We start from the raw sequence: 18341 nt of genomic DNA on the forward strand, positions 1-18341 counted from the left end.
ATCACAGTACTGAGCATAATACATTTTCCAGCTTGTCAAGGTCATTGTTGATATTCTTTTTATAAGGTTTTGTTTGGCATAATGGGCTGCAGTATATTCTCTGTTGTGTCTGGGTACCTGGAGGACTGGCAAACTGCCAGAAACAACCCAGAAAGAGCTGAAAAAGCCTTTATTGCAGAAATGATCGAAAGACTGTGCCATGATACCTTGATCAAAAGTATCGAGGGAAGTTACTTTCCACACTTTCAGCAAATCCTTCTAGCAACAGACTTACAAAACTAAAGCAGACGTTATCACCAAGAAACTAAGGATATTGATCAAAAATAGACTAGGTCCATATCCCCAAGCAAACAAGGAAAACATGAATAAGAGATTGGTTCCAGCTGGGGACAAGCTTATACCACCGGTAGAAGCCCAATTTGGGGAAAGGTAAAGAAAATGACAAGTCCAAAGGACTGCAGATGTGTATCAACTACTCCTGAGGATCACTCATCCTTGACCCTACTCCAGACAGTGAGCAAAAGTACCCAAACCTCAGGTGATCGATCTCCTCGATAGATCCAAAAGCTCATCCTCAGCAGGACACCAGTCCTACACTCCAAATCAAGGAGGATGAATCATCCTCAGAAAGCAAGAATTGACAGAATCAGATACCTGAGCTGGTTATAACCACAGTGGCATCTACTCATATATGAAGGCTGCATAGCAGGCTTTACATTTTTTTTATTTTATTTTTAATTCTAAGGAAAACGCCACCGGACTGGATAACACTGGTGAGGCAAATAGAAACTGCAAAACAGAATTTAGATTAAGCATAACTACAAACTGTAACCGTTGTGCTGAGTAAGCATTGTTTGTAGAAGGAACAAAACCTGTGTATCTACCTTCTAATGGGTCTTACCAACAGTAGCGGTTCCGGCCTGCTTCATAATAGTGCTGCACAACTCTTAATATGATAAACCGTAGTGAGCACAGAACCTCACCAGTATAGAAATATACTGCAGAGGAATACAAACTTGGATACCTGTGATATTTTCTAAGTAAGAGAATCAGAGTACAGCCACAGTAGTACGCAAAACGGAATATACTGTAGAAACCTCATACAGGTAAAGTCTACTACTACACAGCAAAAGATAACAGTTGTACCAGATATGGATATCCTGAAGTATTATCACAAATAAAAGTAATATAATTGTACAGAACTATATAACAGTGGTACTAGATTATACTGTAGTATCCCCTCACAATGAAACTTAAACATTGTACAGCAATATATACAGTAGTACTAGATATGAAACAAACTGTAATAACCTTTCACCATAAAAAGTAAACCGTTGCACAGCAACATAGAACTGGTGTACAGATATAGAATATACTGTAGTTTCCACTCATAAAGAAAGCCAGTATTGCATAGCAATATATAACATCAGTACAAGTTATGGAATACTATTAGCTATATGTTACAGTATTAGAAAGATATACCATATACTGTAGAATCCTCTCCAAGTAGAGAGATGTACTATTGCCCAGTAATATAGTACAATAAGGCAAACACCAATGTGAATACACCTGCAATGCCCTGCAGAAATAATACTTTATAGAGAATACATCAACCAAATGCATTTATAATATGTTGCATTACAGGACAAACAACACTCAAGTGAATTAGATGCAAACCGAAATTTTCTTAGAAAGGAAATGAATCCGATAGATAAGAGCATGACTATCTAAACTGCTTTATACTGTGTTGCCTTAGAGTGGTTCTGAAAGAGTTAATAAAAACAGAATTTATGCTTACCTGATAAATTACTTTCTCCAACGGTGTGTCCGGTCCACGGCGTCATCCTTACTTGTGGGAATATCTCTTCCCCAACAGGAAATGGCAAAGAGTCCCAGCAAAGCTGGCCATATAGTCCCTCCTAGGCTCCGCCCACCCCAGTCATTCGACCGACTGACAGGAGGAAAAATATAGGAGAAACCATATGGTACCGTGGTGACTGTAGTTAGAGAAAATAATTCATCAGACCTGATTAAAAAACCAGGGTGGGCCGTGGACCGGACACACCGTTGGAGAAAGTAATTTATCAGGTAAGCATAAATTCTGTTTTCTCCAACATTGGTGTGTCCGGTCCACGGCGTCATCCTTACTTGTGGGAACCAATACCAAAGCTTTAGGACACGGATGAAGGGAGGGAGCAAATCAGGTTACCTAAATGGAAGGCACCACGGCTTGCAAAACCTCTCTCCCAAAAATAGCCTCCGAAGAAGCAAAAGTATCAAATTTGTAAAATTTGGCAAAAGTGTGCAGTGAAGACCAAGTCGCTGCCTTACATATCTGGTCAACAGAAGCCTCGTTCTTGAAGGCCCATGTGGAAGCCACAGCCCTAGTGGAGTGAGCTGTGATTCTTTCAGGAGGCTGCCGTCCGGCAGTCTCATAAGCCAATCGGATGATGCTTTTAAGCCAAAAGGAAAGAGAGGTAGAAGTTGCTTTTTGACCTCTCCTTTTACCAGAATAGACGACAGAGAAGATGTTTGTCTGAACTCTTTTGTAGCTGCTAAGTAGAATTTTAGAGCACGGACTACATCTAAATTGTGTAGCAAACGTTCCTTCTTTGAAACTGGATTCGGACACAAAGAAGGTACAACTATCTCCTGGTTAATATTCTTGTTGGAAACAACCTTTGGAAGAAAACCAGGCTTAGTACGCAAAACAACCTTATCTGAATGGAACACCAGATAGGGCGGAGTACACTGCAGAGCAGATAACTCAGAAACTCTTCTAGCAGAAGAAATAGCAACCAAAAACAAGACTTTCCAAGATAATAACTTAATATCTATGGAATGTAGAGGTTCAAACGGAACCCCTTGAAGAACTGAAAGAACTAGATTTAGACTCCAGGGAGGAGTCAAAGGTCTGTAAACAGGCTTGATTCTAACCAGAGCCTGAACAAATGCTTGAACATCTGGCACAGCTGCCAGTCGTTTGTGTAGTAAGACAGATAAAGCAGAAATCTGTCCTTTTAGAGAACTCGCAGATAATCCTTTATCCAAACCTTCCTGCAGAAAGGAAAGAATCTTAGGAATTTTTATCTTATTCCATGGGAATCCCTTGGATTCACACCAACAGATATATCTTTTCCATATTTTATGGTAAATCTTTCTAGTCACTGGTTTTCTGGCCTGAACCAGAGTATCTATCACAGAATCTGAAAACCCACGCTTTGATAGAATCAAGCGTTCAATCTCCAAGCCGTCAACTGGAGGGAGACCAGATTTGGATGTTCGAATGGACCCTGAACAAGAAGGTCCTGTCTCAAAGGTAGCTTCCATGGTGGAACCGATGACATATTCACCAGGTCTGCATACCAAGTCCTGCGTGGCCACGCAGGAGCTATCAAGATCACCGAAGCCCTCTTCTGTTTGATCCTGGCTACCAGCCTGGGAATGAGAGGAAACGGTGGAAATACATAAGCTAGGTTGAAGGTCCAAGGTGCTACTAGTGCATCCACTAGAGTCGCCTTGGGATCCCTGGATCTGGACCCGTAGCAAGGAACCTTGAAGTTCTAACGAGACGCCATCAGATCCATGTCTGGAATGCCCCATAATTGAATCAACTGGGCAAAGATCTCCGGGTGGAGTTCCCACTCCCCCGGATGGAATGTCTGACGACTCAGATAATCCGCTTCCCAGTTTTCCACACCTGGGATGTGGATCGCAGATAGATGGCAGGAGTGATCCTCCACCCATTGTATTATTTTGGTCACTTCTTTCATCGCTAGGGAACTCCTTGTTCCCCCCTGATGATTGATATACGCAACAGTCGTCATGTTGTCTGATTGGAATCTTATGAATCTGGCCTTTGCAAGCTTAGGCCAAGCCCTGAGAGCATTGAATATCGCTCTTAGTTCCAGAATGTTTATCGGGAGAAGAGACTCTTCCCGAGACCATAGTCCCTGAGCTTTCAGGGGTTCCCAGACCGCGCCCCAGCCCACTAGGCTGGCGTCGGTCATGACAATGACCCACTCTGGTCTGCGGAAGCTCATTCCCTGAGATAGATGGTCCAGGGTCAGCCACCAACGGAGTGAATCTCTGGTCTTCTGATCTACTTGAATCACTGGAGACAAGTCTGAATAGTCCCCATTCCACTGTTTGAGCATGCACAGTTGTAATGGTCTTAGATGAATTCGCGCAAAAGGAACTATGTCCATTGCTGCAACCATCAACCCTACTACTTCCATGCACTGAGCTATGGAAGGACGTGGAACAGAGTGAAGACCTTGACAAGCGCTTAGAAGTTTTGACTTTCTGACCTCTGTCAGAAAAATCCTCATTTCTAAGGAATCTATTATTGTTCCCAAGAAGGGAACTCTTGTTGACGGAGACAGAGAACTTTTTTCTATGTTCACCTTCCATCCGTGAGATCTGAGAAAGGCCAGAACGATGTCTGTATGAGCCTTTGCTTTTGAAAGGGACGACGCTTGTATTAGAATGTCGTCCAAGTACGGTACTACTGCAACGCCCCTCTGTCTTAAAACCGCTAGAAGGGACCCGAGTACCTTTGTGAAAATCATTGGAGCAGTGGCTAAACCGAATGGGAGGGCCACAAACTGGTAATGTTTGTCCAGAAAGGCGAACCTTAGGAACTGATGATGTTCTTTGTGGATAGGAATATGTAGGTACGCATCCTTTAGATCCACGGTAGTCATGAATTGACCTTCCTGGATAGTGGGTAGAATCGTTCGAATGGTTTCCATTTTGAACGATGGTACCCTGAGAAATTTGTTTAAGATCTTTAAATCCAGAATTGGTCTGAAAGTTCCCTCTTTTTTGGGAACTACGAACAGATTTGAGTAAAATCCCATTCCTTGTTCCGTCAGGGTGTATTACTCCCATTTTTAACAGGTCTTCTACACAATGTAAGAACGCCTGTCTCTTTATTTGGTTTAATGATAAGTGAGACATGTGGAACCTTCCCCTTGGGGGTAGTTCCCTGAATTCCAGAAGATAACCCTGAGAAACTATTTCTAGTGCCCAGGGATCCTGAACATCTCTTGCCCAAGCCTGAGCAAAGAGAGAGAGTCTGCCCCCTACTAGATCCGGTCCCGGATCGGTGGCTACTCCTTCATGCTGTTTTGTTAGCAGCAGCAGGCTTTTTGGCCTGCTTACCCTTGTTCCAGCCTTGCATAGGTTTCCAGGCTGGTTTGGGCTGTGAGGCATCACCCTCTTGCTTAGAGGATGCAGAATTAGAGGCCGGTCCGTTCCTGAAATTGCGAAAGGAACGAAAATTAGACTTATTCTTGGCCTTGAAAGGCCTATCTTGTGGAAGGGCGTGGCCCTTTCCCCCAGTGATGTCTGAGATAATCTCTTTCAATTCTGGCCCAAAGAGAGTTTTACCTTTGAAAGGGATGTTAAGCAATTTTGTCTTGGATGATACATCCGCTGACCAAGACTTTAGCCAAAGCGCTCTGCGCGCCACAATTGCAAACCCTGAATTTTTCGCCGCTAATCTAGCTAATTGCAAAGCGGCATCCAAAATAAAGGAGTTAGCCAACTTAAGTGCGTGAACTCTGTCCATAACCTCCTCATATGGAGTCTCTCTACTGAGCGACTTTTCTAGTTCCTCGAACCAGAACCACGCTGCTGTAGTGACAGGAACAATGCACGAAATGGGTTGTAGAAGGTAACCTTGCTGTACAAAAATCTTTTTAAGCAAACCCTCCAATTTTTTATCCATAGGATCTTTGAAAGCACAACTATCCTCGATAGGAATAGTAGTTCGCTTGTTTAGAGTAGAAACTGCCCCCTCGACCTTAGGGACTGTCTGCCATAAGTCCTTTCTGGGGTCGACCATAGGAAATAATTTCTTAAATATAGGGGGGGGAACAAAAGGTATGCCGGGCTTCTCCCACTCCTTATTAACTATGTCCGCCACCCGCTTGGGTATAGGAAAAGCGTCGGGGTGCACCGGAACCTCTAGAAACTTGTCCATCTTGCATAATTTCTCTGGAATGACCAAGTTGTCACAATCATCCAGAGTAGATAACACCTCCTTAAGCAGTGCGCGGAGATGTTCTAATTTAAACTTAAATGTCACAACATCAGGTTCAGCTTGTTGAGAAATTTTTCCTGAATCTGAAATTTCCCCATCTGACAAAACCTCCCTCATGGCCACTTCAGATTGGTGTGAGGGTATGACAGAACAATTATCATCAGCGCCCTCCTGCTCTTCAGTGTTTAAAACAGAGCAATCGCGCTTTCTCTGATATGCAGGCATTTTGGACAAAATATTTGCTATGGAGTTATCCATTACAGCCGTCAATTGTTGCATGGTAATAAGCATTGGCGCGCTAGATGTACTAGGGGCCTCCTGCGTGGGCAAAACTGGTGTAGACACAGTAGGAGATGATGTAGTATCATGTCTACTCCCCTCATCTGAGGAATCATCTTGGGCAATTTCATTATCTGTGGCAGTACTGTCCTTACTTTGTTTGGACACTATGGCACAATTATCACACAATTTTGAATGGGGAGACACATTGGCTTTCATACATATAGAACATAGCTTATCCGAAGGCACAGACATGTTAAACAGGCTTAAACTTGTCAATAAAGCACAAAAAACGTTTTAAAACAAAACCGTTACTGTCACTTTAAATTTTAAACAGAGTACACTTTATTACTGAATATGTGAAAAAGTATGAAGGAATTGTTCAAAATTTACCAAAATTTCACCACAGTGTCTTAAAGCATTAAAAGTATTGCATACCAATTTTCAGAGCTTTAACCCTTAAAATAACGGAGCCGTTTACAAAATTAACCCCTATACAGTCCCAGCTACAGTCTTTGCTGTGACCTAACCAAGCCCAGAGGGGAATACGATACCAAATGACGCCTTCTAGAAACTTTTCCAACTGTTTTCAGGTCCTCACACATGCATCTGCATGTCTTGTTCTCAAAAACAACTGCGCAGTAATGGCGCGAAAATGAGGCTCAGCCTACAACTGGGAAGGCCATTCCTGACTGGAAAAGGTGTCTAACATAGTGCCTGACGTTAAAAAACGTTCCCCAAGTTTATAAGTGTGAATTATCAGCATTAACATGTATAAAATGTCCAAATAAAGCAATCGATTTAGCCCATAAAAGTGTCTACCAGTTTTATAGCCCATATTAAGCCCTTTATTCTGTTTGAAACTAAGAAAATGGCTTACCGGTCCCCATGAGGGGAAATGACAGCCTTCCAGCATTACACAGTCTTGTTAGAAATATGGCTAGTCATACCTTAAGCAGAAAAGTCTGCTAACTGTTTCCCCCAACTGAAGTTACTTCATCTCAACAGTCCTATGTGGAAACGGCAATCGATTTTAGTTACTGTCTGCTAAAATCATCTTCCTCTCACAAACAGAAATCTTCATCCTTTTCTGTTTCAGAGTAAATAGTACATACTAGCACTATTTTAAAATAACAAACTCTTGATAGTAGAATAAAAAAAAAAAACTACATTTAAACACCACATACTCTTAACCATCTCCGTGGAGATGTTGCCTGTGCAACGGCAAAGAGAATGACTGGGGTGGGCGGAGCCTAGGAGGGACTATATGGCCAGCTTTGCTGGGACTCTTTGCCATTTCCTGTTGGAGAAGAGATATTCCCACAAGTAAGGATGACGCCGTGGACCGGACACACCAATGTTGGAGAAAACCCAGTTGTATTACGCACAGCATCGCAATGCAGGAGAACAGCAAACAATAATGCCCAAAGTATCTGATGCTGGGGATTATTTGTTGCCTCAAATAAAAGGTTACAATGCAGAAAACAGAGGATGCTCTGTGAAAGACATCACGCGCCATAAGGGACCATACCTTATAAATATACTGTATAGCCATATCATGCTGAATAAAGATTCTACAATTGTCTGTCAGTAAGCTCAAATGCTCATTACAAAAAAACTTCCACTTCTAGCATATGGGCAGCTCATAATAAAATATAATTAGAACACTAGTAGAAATGAAATGTGTAATGCAGGTGGTAGGTAGAAAAACAACAGAAACACAGTAGGAAAGAAAATGTAATCCTAAATGAGTTGAGAATAAACGTTCTCCGCCCCCCCTCCCCCCATCTGAAAGTAAGTACATCCAGAATGTTATTTACAGGTGAGCACAATTCCCCATATATACTGAAATAACAGCTTTTAAAAAAAAATTATAGCTAGACGATTCCCCTTGCTCTTGGGATAGGGTCTTACCCCTTCGGCACCGGCCAGAGCAACAGCGAAGTGATGGCCTCGTACTATGACGGAAAATCAGGATTCCATGGGGGGGCGGGGGTAGAATGTGCGCTAAATGCATAGAAGCATAAAAAAAAGGCATTCAACTTCTACACTCAGGGAGACGTCTATGGTACCATGTACACTTCCCCTCCTCACGGTGGACTAACAAAGCCCGGCATCTACTTAGCGCCTCTTACAGAGTAGCATGCCAAAGATGCTGGCCTAGTGAGGAGAGGAAAAATTAAAGATGCCGTTACAGAAATGTATACACATCAACACATACCCCCTGCACACTGAAATATCTTAACCTCGGTATGTCCTTGGTGCTTCTGATTGATATTCGTGCGCTAAAAATGCCGGTCTTATTGCCTTAGCAGACACAATACAATGAAGTGCTGTATATTAACCCTCTGTGCACACAGTCAGCAGAACAAGAATCCAATCTGCTCTGTGCATCAATCAATGTGAAGGGGCTAAACATACATAAGAGTATTTACTTACAGTTAACTGTATGAGCTATGCACAAACTGCTTACTCTGCTGCTCTTACCCATTTATTCCTGAGAATACAGAAGAAAAGCCCATACTGTACTATAACTAGCAGTAGAGGATATGCTGAGGGAGTACATCTTCATGGACAAACAGGAGGAGGGTAAAGGAAACTATCGCAGCTACACCCGTGGCAGGCTTGTGACCACAACCCCAGAGAGAAGATTTACACTGCACAAACAGTACTCTCCTATGTCCCTCACTTCCAGGAACTATCCATTGAGGGAAATTTGGGAATTAATATCCCTGTGATCTTTAAGAAATTCTCAACAACTCTGTCCTTGCCCTCTCCTTGAAGAGGCAAAAAACTACTGGGAGAGGGAAATACTTTATTTAGCTGAGGGATGACAATCGTTGCGTGCCCCACGAGCTGGATGCCAAGTGGGGCACGCAACGATTGGATGAAGCCAGATTTATCATTGCTCAGCTAAATAAAGTAGGAGATGTGGGCAGAGGAACAGCAAGATGTTTGACATATCTAAATGGTAAATATTTTAGAAATGAAGCGTCTTAAAAAAAATTAATCAATGAAAGTGCCCTAGTTTTTTTTATAGTTATTTTTTGTATACTAGCCAGCAAATACTTAAGTTTACAATCACTTTAAAGCTTTGTTGTGGGGTGTCTTTGCCTCCTCCTGTGGCCAGGAGATGAATTCCCACAAGTAAGGATTTTCATGGACTATAATCACCTTAGAAAGAAAATTAAATTTTAAAAATTGTAAGGCGGTTTCTAACCTGACATCCCATATTATTAAAATACGCATTTGGGTTAGAGTAAATCTACCGCCACTTTAATATAATTATTGCATGAAAACTGCAGTCTTTAGTGGACCTGGTGCACTGCTGAAATAAATTAATATTTCTATTTCATGAAGAGCATATTAGTATTAGTACATGATCTAACAATTATTTCTGATAAACACAAGCTCACAATCTATTGTCAAGCAAAGCTTACACCCAACGCACAGTAAGTCATTTGCGCAAAGTCACTGACTAACTGGAAAATGCTTCAACTTCATAGAGCCCACGAAGTTGCTTTGGGGTAAAACAAAAGCCAAAAATATTAGACTCTATGAACATCAAAATCAAGTCATTTTAATCATTGTGGATTCAAGTGGAAATGTGATTCTGCCTTAAACATAACAACATTTCATTCTTATACCATATGCTATATATTAACTGATGTTGTTTATAGGGGAATTTTATTGTTTGGTAAATTACATTTATTTACACTGTCTTTTAATAATGCTTTTTTCATATCCTGTAGATTGTAAGCTCTTTGATATAGCCCCCCCCCCCCATTTGTTTTGTTTAGTCTGTTTTATATATTTATAATTATTTTTTTGTACTTTGAATAACTGTTACTCTCTACCACAAATCATGTAAACAAGGGAACATAATTTGGTTTGCACTTAACAAATAAATGATGATGATGGCAATAATAATAAATTGCACAAATTATTTTTATTCACAAAGACAGGGACAGCTTATAACAGGAAAGGTTCACAACTTGTTTTAAAGGGAGATTAGAAATACTTTGTTGTAATATAAAATGCAGTCAAGTTTTGCAATTCATTTTCAATGATTCATTCCATGTTCCTGTAATTTAATTTTAAAAATCGTGGACTTTCCAATTCCTGATAAAAGTATAAGTGCTGAGACGGCTATATTCCGTTGGTTGTACATATTGGTCATTGATTGTACATTTTAGTGACCCATTTATAGCTGCTCTTAAAGGGACATTAAATAGAAACAAAATTAATAAATATAGTAACACTGCTATATTTCAGTCATTGGTTGTACATTCTAGTGACCCATTTATAGCTGCTCTTAAAGGGACATTAAATAAAAACAAAATTAATAAATATAGTAACACTGCTATATTGCACAGTCATTGGTTGTACATTCTAGTGACCCATTTATAACAGTCCTTAAAGGGACAGTACACCGTAAAATTGTTTTTATATTAAAGGGACAGTAAACCTTAAAAATAATGTTATATAATTCTGCACATAGTGCAGAATTATATAACATTATTTAGGTGCTATAGCCATAAAAGCATTTTTTCCTTTTATATTTTGATAAAATACGGCCCTTTTACAGACCTGCTCTCTGCTGAGCGGGTCTGTAATATTCAGTCAGCGCATCGGGCCAGCTGTGACAGGAGCGAGCTGCACTTAGTGCTATGGCGCGGTCGGGCCGGGCTGTGACTATACAGCTGGCCCGATGCGCTGACTGAATATTACAGACCCGCTCAGCAGAGAGCGGGTCTGTAAAAGCGCCGTATTTTATCAAAATATAAAAGGAAAAAATGCTTTTATGGCTATAGCACCTAAATAATGTTATATAATTCTGCACTATGTGCAGAATTATATAACATTATTGTTAAGGTTTACTGTCCCTTTAATGTATTTTCAATGACTTGTTATACCAGATGCAGAGTATAAAATGTATGAGAAATTATTTTATTACTAAACTATCCTGCACCCCACTGTCAGTTTAAGTTCATCTGCTGGCTTGTCAATAGCGTATACTCCAGTATCAAAACTTTCAGCATAGGTTGGGATACCACAATCTAAATCAGCTATTTTATTATTATTTAAGTCCAAAATAGGGGTAAAGGAGGTACTTTTAAACAATTTAATACACTTCAGCAGGTAAAATGGATAATTGGGAACAATTTAAACAGGAGAAAACTTTTAGGTGAACTGTCCCTTTAAAGGAACATGAAATACATTTTATAAGTACAGTAATGAGGTTATTTCACACCTCCCTCTAATCATGGGTGCTGTCATGTTAATTTTTATTTCTCACTATATTCCAGTGCTGACCTGTTTGCATATGATTGTGCAGTAACTCTCAGATACCTGCAGTGTAACATAAGGGCGGCGCCCATAATTAGAGGGAAATGCATGAATTGTATTTAGTGTGTCCCTTTTAAGGGGCAGTAAACAACATGTAATTACTAGATGTTTATGTAGTCTTCCAATAAACATATTAGGTGATTTTCTTTATATTTGTAGCAATAGTTTTTCAATAGCCATATTTTTACCCACCACTTGCCCCAATGTGGAGGAGCCAACCTGGACTTGATTTAGGAGAAGACACAGCTACCCACAATCATTTCTTTTGCAAAATTTAATTCATTTGACAGTTCTCATCTCTGCTGAAGCCAGTTAGGGACAGATAAGGTGCCAGGCTGGGCTTCTGAAACCTGCCTTGTGCACTCCCAGCTCTCAGAATTGCAAAGTCATTTTACTACAGATAATTAACATTTTATACTACAATCTCATAGTGTTACTGTCCCTTTAACTAGCCTCAGTAAAGAAGAAGGATACCAAGGTTGCAATATGGCAGCACCTATAGCTTTATGGACCCCAAAACTTTAATTCTTCAATATTAAAACAATACAAATGCATATTATTCTCAGGCTAACCTTTGCTTTGAATACATCATTTTATGTAGAATTTATTAAGAGTTGAATATGCCTATAATTTAATAATATATTGTCTCTGCTGGGCAGTAAGCAAACAAGGAAATCACAAAAACCCCGGTATGTAATTAATCAACAACAAAAAAAGTGGCCCAGAAGAAAAATTATCATCAGGCTGTGCCCCGACCAAAAAAAATTATCTGTTATGACAGTGGCCCATTAAACTGAACTATCAATCCGAAGGCAAATGCTTTGACACAGACTCGCCCAGAACAACTAGTATTTTAAGAAGGAATATGATCCTTTCTCCATTTTTCTCCTAAAGATCAATGAATGTCTTTCCCTTCTTGACTCAGCAGGATCCTTTTGATAAATTGTTTCATAAGAAAACTCTACCATTATCTTGTGCAACCTCAATTAAAATGAAGTGGAACCTCAGTTTGCAGCAACTTCAAAAGCGCCCGCGCACAGTGCCTGAAACAGCAAAATTAACTAATGTGTATATATAACTGATTCGCTCAACACCATTAGGAAATCATTTCATTAGAACCAGAAGGATGCTTCTGAATTTAAATAGAACGTCACAAAAAAATATATATATTCCTAGAAAGGATTCCAGTTTTACAAAGACAAACCATTTAGCTTTGAGAAAGACAAGACAAATACTCTGAGCATCATTAAGAGGGTTATTTCCCGAGTGCTGAGCTGTAATAGCTGTCAGCAACAAAACCTAGGTAAAACAAATTTCTTGCAGATCAGAACATTTATATACATATATATTTCATTGGATCCTGGAGATGGGCAGGCTAGCGTTTATGTGGATATAGCAAAGGCTTGTTATACAGAACAGTTAGAGGCTGTCTTAACAATAAGCAGACTCTGACATCCATATAATAACCATATGGAAGACGCCCTTTACAAGGACTATACGTACACATTATGGCTGCAACCTGCAGATAAAATCCAACAGTACAAATTGCTTAAGTGTGCTCTGTAGGGTAGAGACTACTGGAAATGAATATAGATCATTATTTGTTGTGATAATGTAGAATATTTGTTCACAGATAACAATACATTTATTTACTCTTGTTTCAATACGTTTTAAGAAATATTTACCATTACAATGGAACTAAAAATTGTAATTAGTGAAAATAAAAATTATAATAAATAATTATTTTAACTGATTTTCTTGTGAAAATTGTGCTCGTCTAATGCTCCCTAGAGAGGTCAGAAAGCAAATTCTGTAAGCGGTAATTGCTGCAAAAAGCAATTGCTGAAACATCTTCATATCTTATTTCCTTTGATTGTAGCCAACTAGCACTTGTTTTGTATCCTGAAATGTCTGTTTTGCTCACTCAAACCCCAGCTATAATGAGCATTTCAATATGAACTATGAGCTATGCATATAGGGATAACATGAGCAGATCTTCTTCAGGTCATTTAAATGGGCATGTCCTTAAGGAGTAAATCGCTAATCAGAAAGGTAATTGTTTTAAATAGACAGACTATTTGCATTTCAGAACACAAAAAAAAAAACAGACACAGAGTGACTTACTAGAGGGAAAAATAGGAAGTTTTAATTATTTTTAAAAAAATTATAATAACAAAAAAGCCTGGATTTTGGAATTCTGGAATTGCACTTGTATAAGGGTTTATGCACTTTCTACCCAAGATGGCAGCGTTATTTACCAATGTGCTGCAACCCTCTTTGGCACTGTTTTGCACCTGTTGGAGTAACACTGCCACCACTGGTATATGCCACTTGAGAAATAATTAGCACTTTCAGTATTGAGCCTGCTGTACAGTAACAATCCTAATGTCAAACAGGCAACACTTTAACCCTTTATTTTTTTATATCTTCACTCCATTATGGGCTGTAAAAAAGTTTATCTGTTAATGTTAAAGATCTAAAGTCTCACATACAAGTATCATCTTCCCCTGGCATATTACAGAAGGCTAATATACACAATGCAGAGGTCAGCGTGACTTCAAATAACTTACAACACAAAGTAACTATAAAACAAACCGCTTATTGAAAAGCTATATATAGTTATCACAAAATAAAATCCAACAAATAATAAAATGAAATGGCTTTACAGCCTCTCCAATGGTCCTGCCACTTCCACATGTGAATATATCCAATTTATATTTAGTTTAAATAATTTTTTATTGCAAAAAATATAAAGAGTACATCACACCTTGTACTCCAATTTATATTTAAAAGGACACAATACTCAATATAATTAAATTGCATATTTTAAAAACAGCAGCTAAAGATGTTAAAAATATTTTGCATGAACAAAAGGTTAAATAAAGCTGTTTATATTTAGTGAAAATAACAAGAAGTGCAAATAGCATTCTACATAGAATGTTTTTTTCCAGCTGGGTGGCATTATGACATTTATTGTTATTTATAGATTTTAATATATTAATTGATTTAATGATAATTTGTAAAAAAAAAAAAAAAAAAAAAATAAAGTATTGAAAAAAATATTATTTAGCCAAGTGGTCATTAAAATCAGCCAGTTGGAGTGTCCATCGTATAGGTCTTGGGGAGAGCACTGGCATTATTGTTTACAACTGAGTCCTGGGACTCTACTGCTCACTGGCTGATGAGGAAAACTTATACAGAAAGAGTTGTTGCATTCTGCAGATGAACATCCATTTTTTAAGAAACCTTTAAGAGTGTCTGATTAACTCATTGTGTGAAAGCTGTTTATTTCAAAGAGAACCAAACAAAGTAAAAGTAAACCATAGTGTTTTTGAAACGCTAGGGTTGACTGTTGAAACAAATAAAGGGCACTTTCATTCATGAAGTGTAAGATACTTCATGCAGAAAGTGCCTATACAGTATTCGTTTCAACCGTTCGCTGTTCTTAGCTGCTACAGCAGCCAACGGCAAAATAATATTTTGCCAAGACGTGACGTTTACACCTCTTAGCGAATAGCCGTGTGGTAAATCCCGCTCCCTTGGGCGCTTAACTGGATTTACCGCACGGTTATTGGCTAAGAGGTGAAATGGCCACCTCTTAGCAAAAAAAAAAAGTTTTGATGTGGGCTGCTGTAGCAGCTAAAAATGGCGAACAGTTGAAACGAATAAAGTCACTTTCTGCATGAAGTATCTAATACTTTATGAATGAAAGTGCCCTTTATTTGTTTCAACAGTCAACCCTAGCGATTCAAAAATGCTATGGTTGACTTTCACTTTAACATTGGCTTAAAGGAAAATGATACCCACATTTTGAAGCACTTGAAAGTGATGCAGCATATCTGTAAAAAGATTAGTAGAAAATATCACCTGAACATGTCTATGTAAAAGAGTAAGATATTTTACCTCAAAATGTCCTAAGTATTCACACCCTACTGTCAACAGAATTCATGCAGCCAATCAGGATGCTAGTCCCAGGACTTGCAAGGGAGTGTGCATCTATCATGTGTAGGTACAGTCATGTTCTTTTTCTATTCAGTTTAAAAGGACCAGTAAATACAGTAGATTTAGTCTGAACTTCAAATGAGTAGTAGATTTTTTTTCTAACAAATTTCAAAGTTATGTCTATTTCCACTCCCCCAGTATCATGTGACAGCCATCAGCCAATTACAAATCCATATACGTATATTCTGTGAATTCTTGCACATGCTCAGTAGGAGCTGGGGACTCAAGAAGTGAAAATAGAAAAAGACTATGCACGTTATGTTAATGGAAGTAAATTGGAAAGTTTTTTAAAACTGCTTGCTCTTTTGGAATCATGAAAGTTTAAATTTGACTTGATCATTGGAGGGAGTGTGCTCCTTCCTGGGAAGAAATCCAACTTAAAATTAAATTTTATTACAACATGTCAGAGCAGGCAGCATTTCTCCTAGATACCCAAGAAATTTTCCAGAAAGTATGGTACTACTGGATATTACATAATGTGTCCTAATACACTAGCCTACTACGATAGGACTCCCCGCGCAGATGGCACTACCCTCCAGGTACATAGAGTCCCCAGACAAGATAGGTATAACAGAGACCAATAGGAGACATACTAACCCCACTTACAACAAGGTTTTTTTTTTGCACAAATTGGAGCGGAATGGTCAGGAGATATTCCTTTATCTACATCCCACCTTTCTCTCTCCCCTTGCGTCATCCTACTCTTCCCCCACTCTCTAATACTTTATCTCATTAATTTTGGTAATATGTAACAGATATGGGCCTTATAGTGTCATAAAAATACTCAAAATAATTTTCTCTCTAGCTCAAACAAGAGATTCCTTATTATAGGACTATTGTTCCACAATGTATGATGCTATTAAAATTCTCATGTAAGAGCGGCCCTACAAGCTTGGATGTAGCAATTGAACGATTAATTGTTATGTATTTTGCATTATTTTAATTACTATGTAACTTTAGAGAACCAAGATTTTTGTTCTCTCGATTTGTTTTTCTTCTACACTTTTATTGTTATTATGCCTTTATTACAAGAAATTAATAAAGAATACTTTATCATAAATTTGACTTGAGTGTCCCTTTCAGGAAGTTTACTATGCGATTTCCCAAGATTTCAGTGAAATATCATGAGAGAAAAGCATGACCTCAGCACTGATGATGCCGATTGGCCTTTTTTTTCCAACTTGTAGCTGGACAGCAGTTGAAGTATATCTGTTCACTTAGCACTTGCTCTGGTGAGCTGAATATAATATTGAGGTAAAATATATTTCCTTACATCTAGACGTTCAGGTGGTATTTTCATGCCAGCTTTTTACAGTTATGCTGCATCACTTGATTCAGCATATGAGTATTATGTCCCTTTACATCTTAGCCAAGTAGTCAATCAGCCAGTTGGAGTGTCCATTGAATAGGTCTTGGGGAGAGCACTGGCATTATTGTTTACAACTGAGTCCTGGGACTCTACTGCTCACTGGCTGATGAGGAAAACATACAGAAAGAGTTGTTGCATTCTGCAGATGAACATCCATTTTTTTAAGAAACCTTTAAGAGTGTCTGATTAACTCATTGTGTGAAAGCTGTTTATTTCACAGAGAACCAAACTTTTACCCTCTTCACAAAATGTCTTCACTGTCAAAACTTTTTTATTTAAATAATACAGACTTAAGAAAAGGTTTCAAATCAGCTGATAAAAAGTAACCAAACACTGTAAAGAAGCAACAATGGATAAAATATAAGGACACTTACCTGATGGGAACGAAAGTCTTGAAATATCTGTAAGCAAGAAAGAAATGTTTTAATGCAAGTGGATAAACATCAAGCCAATAAGTCAAGTGTCTCTTCAGCTTCAACAACAGAACACATAAAATATAAAAATATTTTGATTTTATTCTTGCACAGACACAAAAGGAACTGACCAATGGTTTTTGTAAGATACGGATGAAACAGTCAGAAGTACATAATTAAAACAATGTACTTGCATCATGACTATTGTGAAAACAAACAAAAAAAACAAATTATATCCAATTACAGACAATTAAAAATACAAGTGTGTGATTTAACTTTTTTGACCTATCAAAGTGTACTTGATATAGGCTGGGGAATAAGAGGAGGAAAAAAGGACTTGACATTAACGGATGAGTATGTAAAGGGACAGTAAGCACCTTATAATTACATATTTCTGTAGTCTTACAATAGATTAACCTAACAGAGTCTGAATGATATTAGAGCATATTAACCCCATTGTTACCAGGACTTCCAGAGACGAACTTGCCCAAAATACCAGAGACGAACTTGCCCAAAATACCAGAGACTAACTTGCCCAAAATACCAGATTTTTTTTTGCTATCACTCATTTTAAACAGAAATAGAGTAGACAACCCAAGGTATTGATCTAGGCCTATTTTGGTATATTTCATGCCACTGTTTCACCGACAAATGCGATCATATAAAAAAAATTGTTAACTTTTTCACAAACTTTGGGTTTCTCACTGAAATGACATGACAAAAATTATTGTAAAAAGCTTCTATGGGATCCCATTGTTCAGAAATAGCAGAAATACATTGTTTTGCCATTGCTTTTTGGTAATGAGAATTGCAGATGCGCACCACACTTCTATTATTTACGGCTGTGAAATGGGTTAGTTAGGTAGCTTGCATGGTTAAT

General features: G+C 38.5%; 1 protein-coding gene across 6 annotated transcripts in view; it reads right to left on the minus strand.

Annotated features, from left to right (window-relative positions):
* The window catches only part of PTK2 (protein tyrosine kinase 2), a 773150-nt gene that overhangs the window by 591242 nt on the left and 163567 nt on the right, over positions 1 to 18341 (minus strand). For all 6 annotated transcript variants that reach the window (XM_053715391.1, XM_053715387.1, XM_053715388.1 and 3 more), the window contains one exon: positions 17423 to 17449. Coding sequence is in view for 4 of the 6 variants with exons in the window: in XM_053715387.1 (XP_053571362.1) it covers positions 17423 to 17449 (27 nt within the window). In the remaining 2 variants the exon portion in view is untranslated. The remainder of the gene's footprint in view (positions 1 to 17422; positions 17450 to 18341) is intronic.

The sequence above is a fragment of the Bombina bombina genome, chromosome 5 (genome assembly GCF_027579735.1).
Source record: "Bombina bombina isolate aBomBom1 chromosome 5, aBomBom1.pri, whole genome shotgun sequence".
NCBI lineage: Eukaryota > Metazoa > Chordata > Amphibia > Anura > Bombinatoridae > Bombina > Bombina bombina.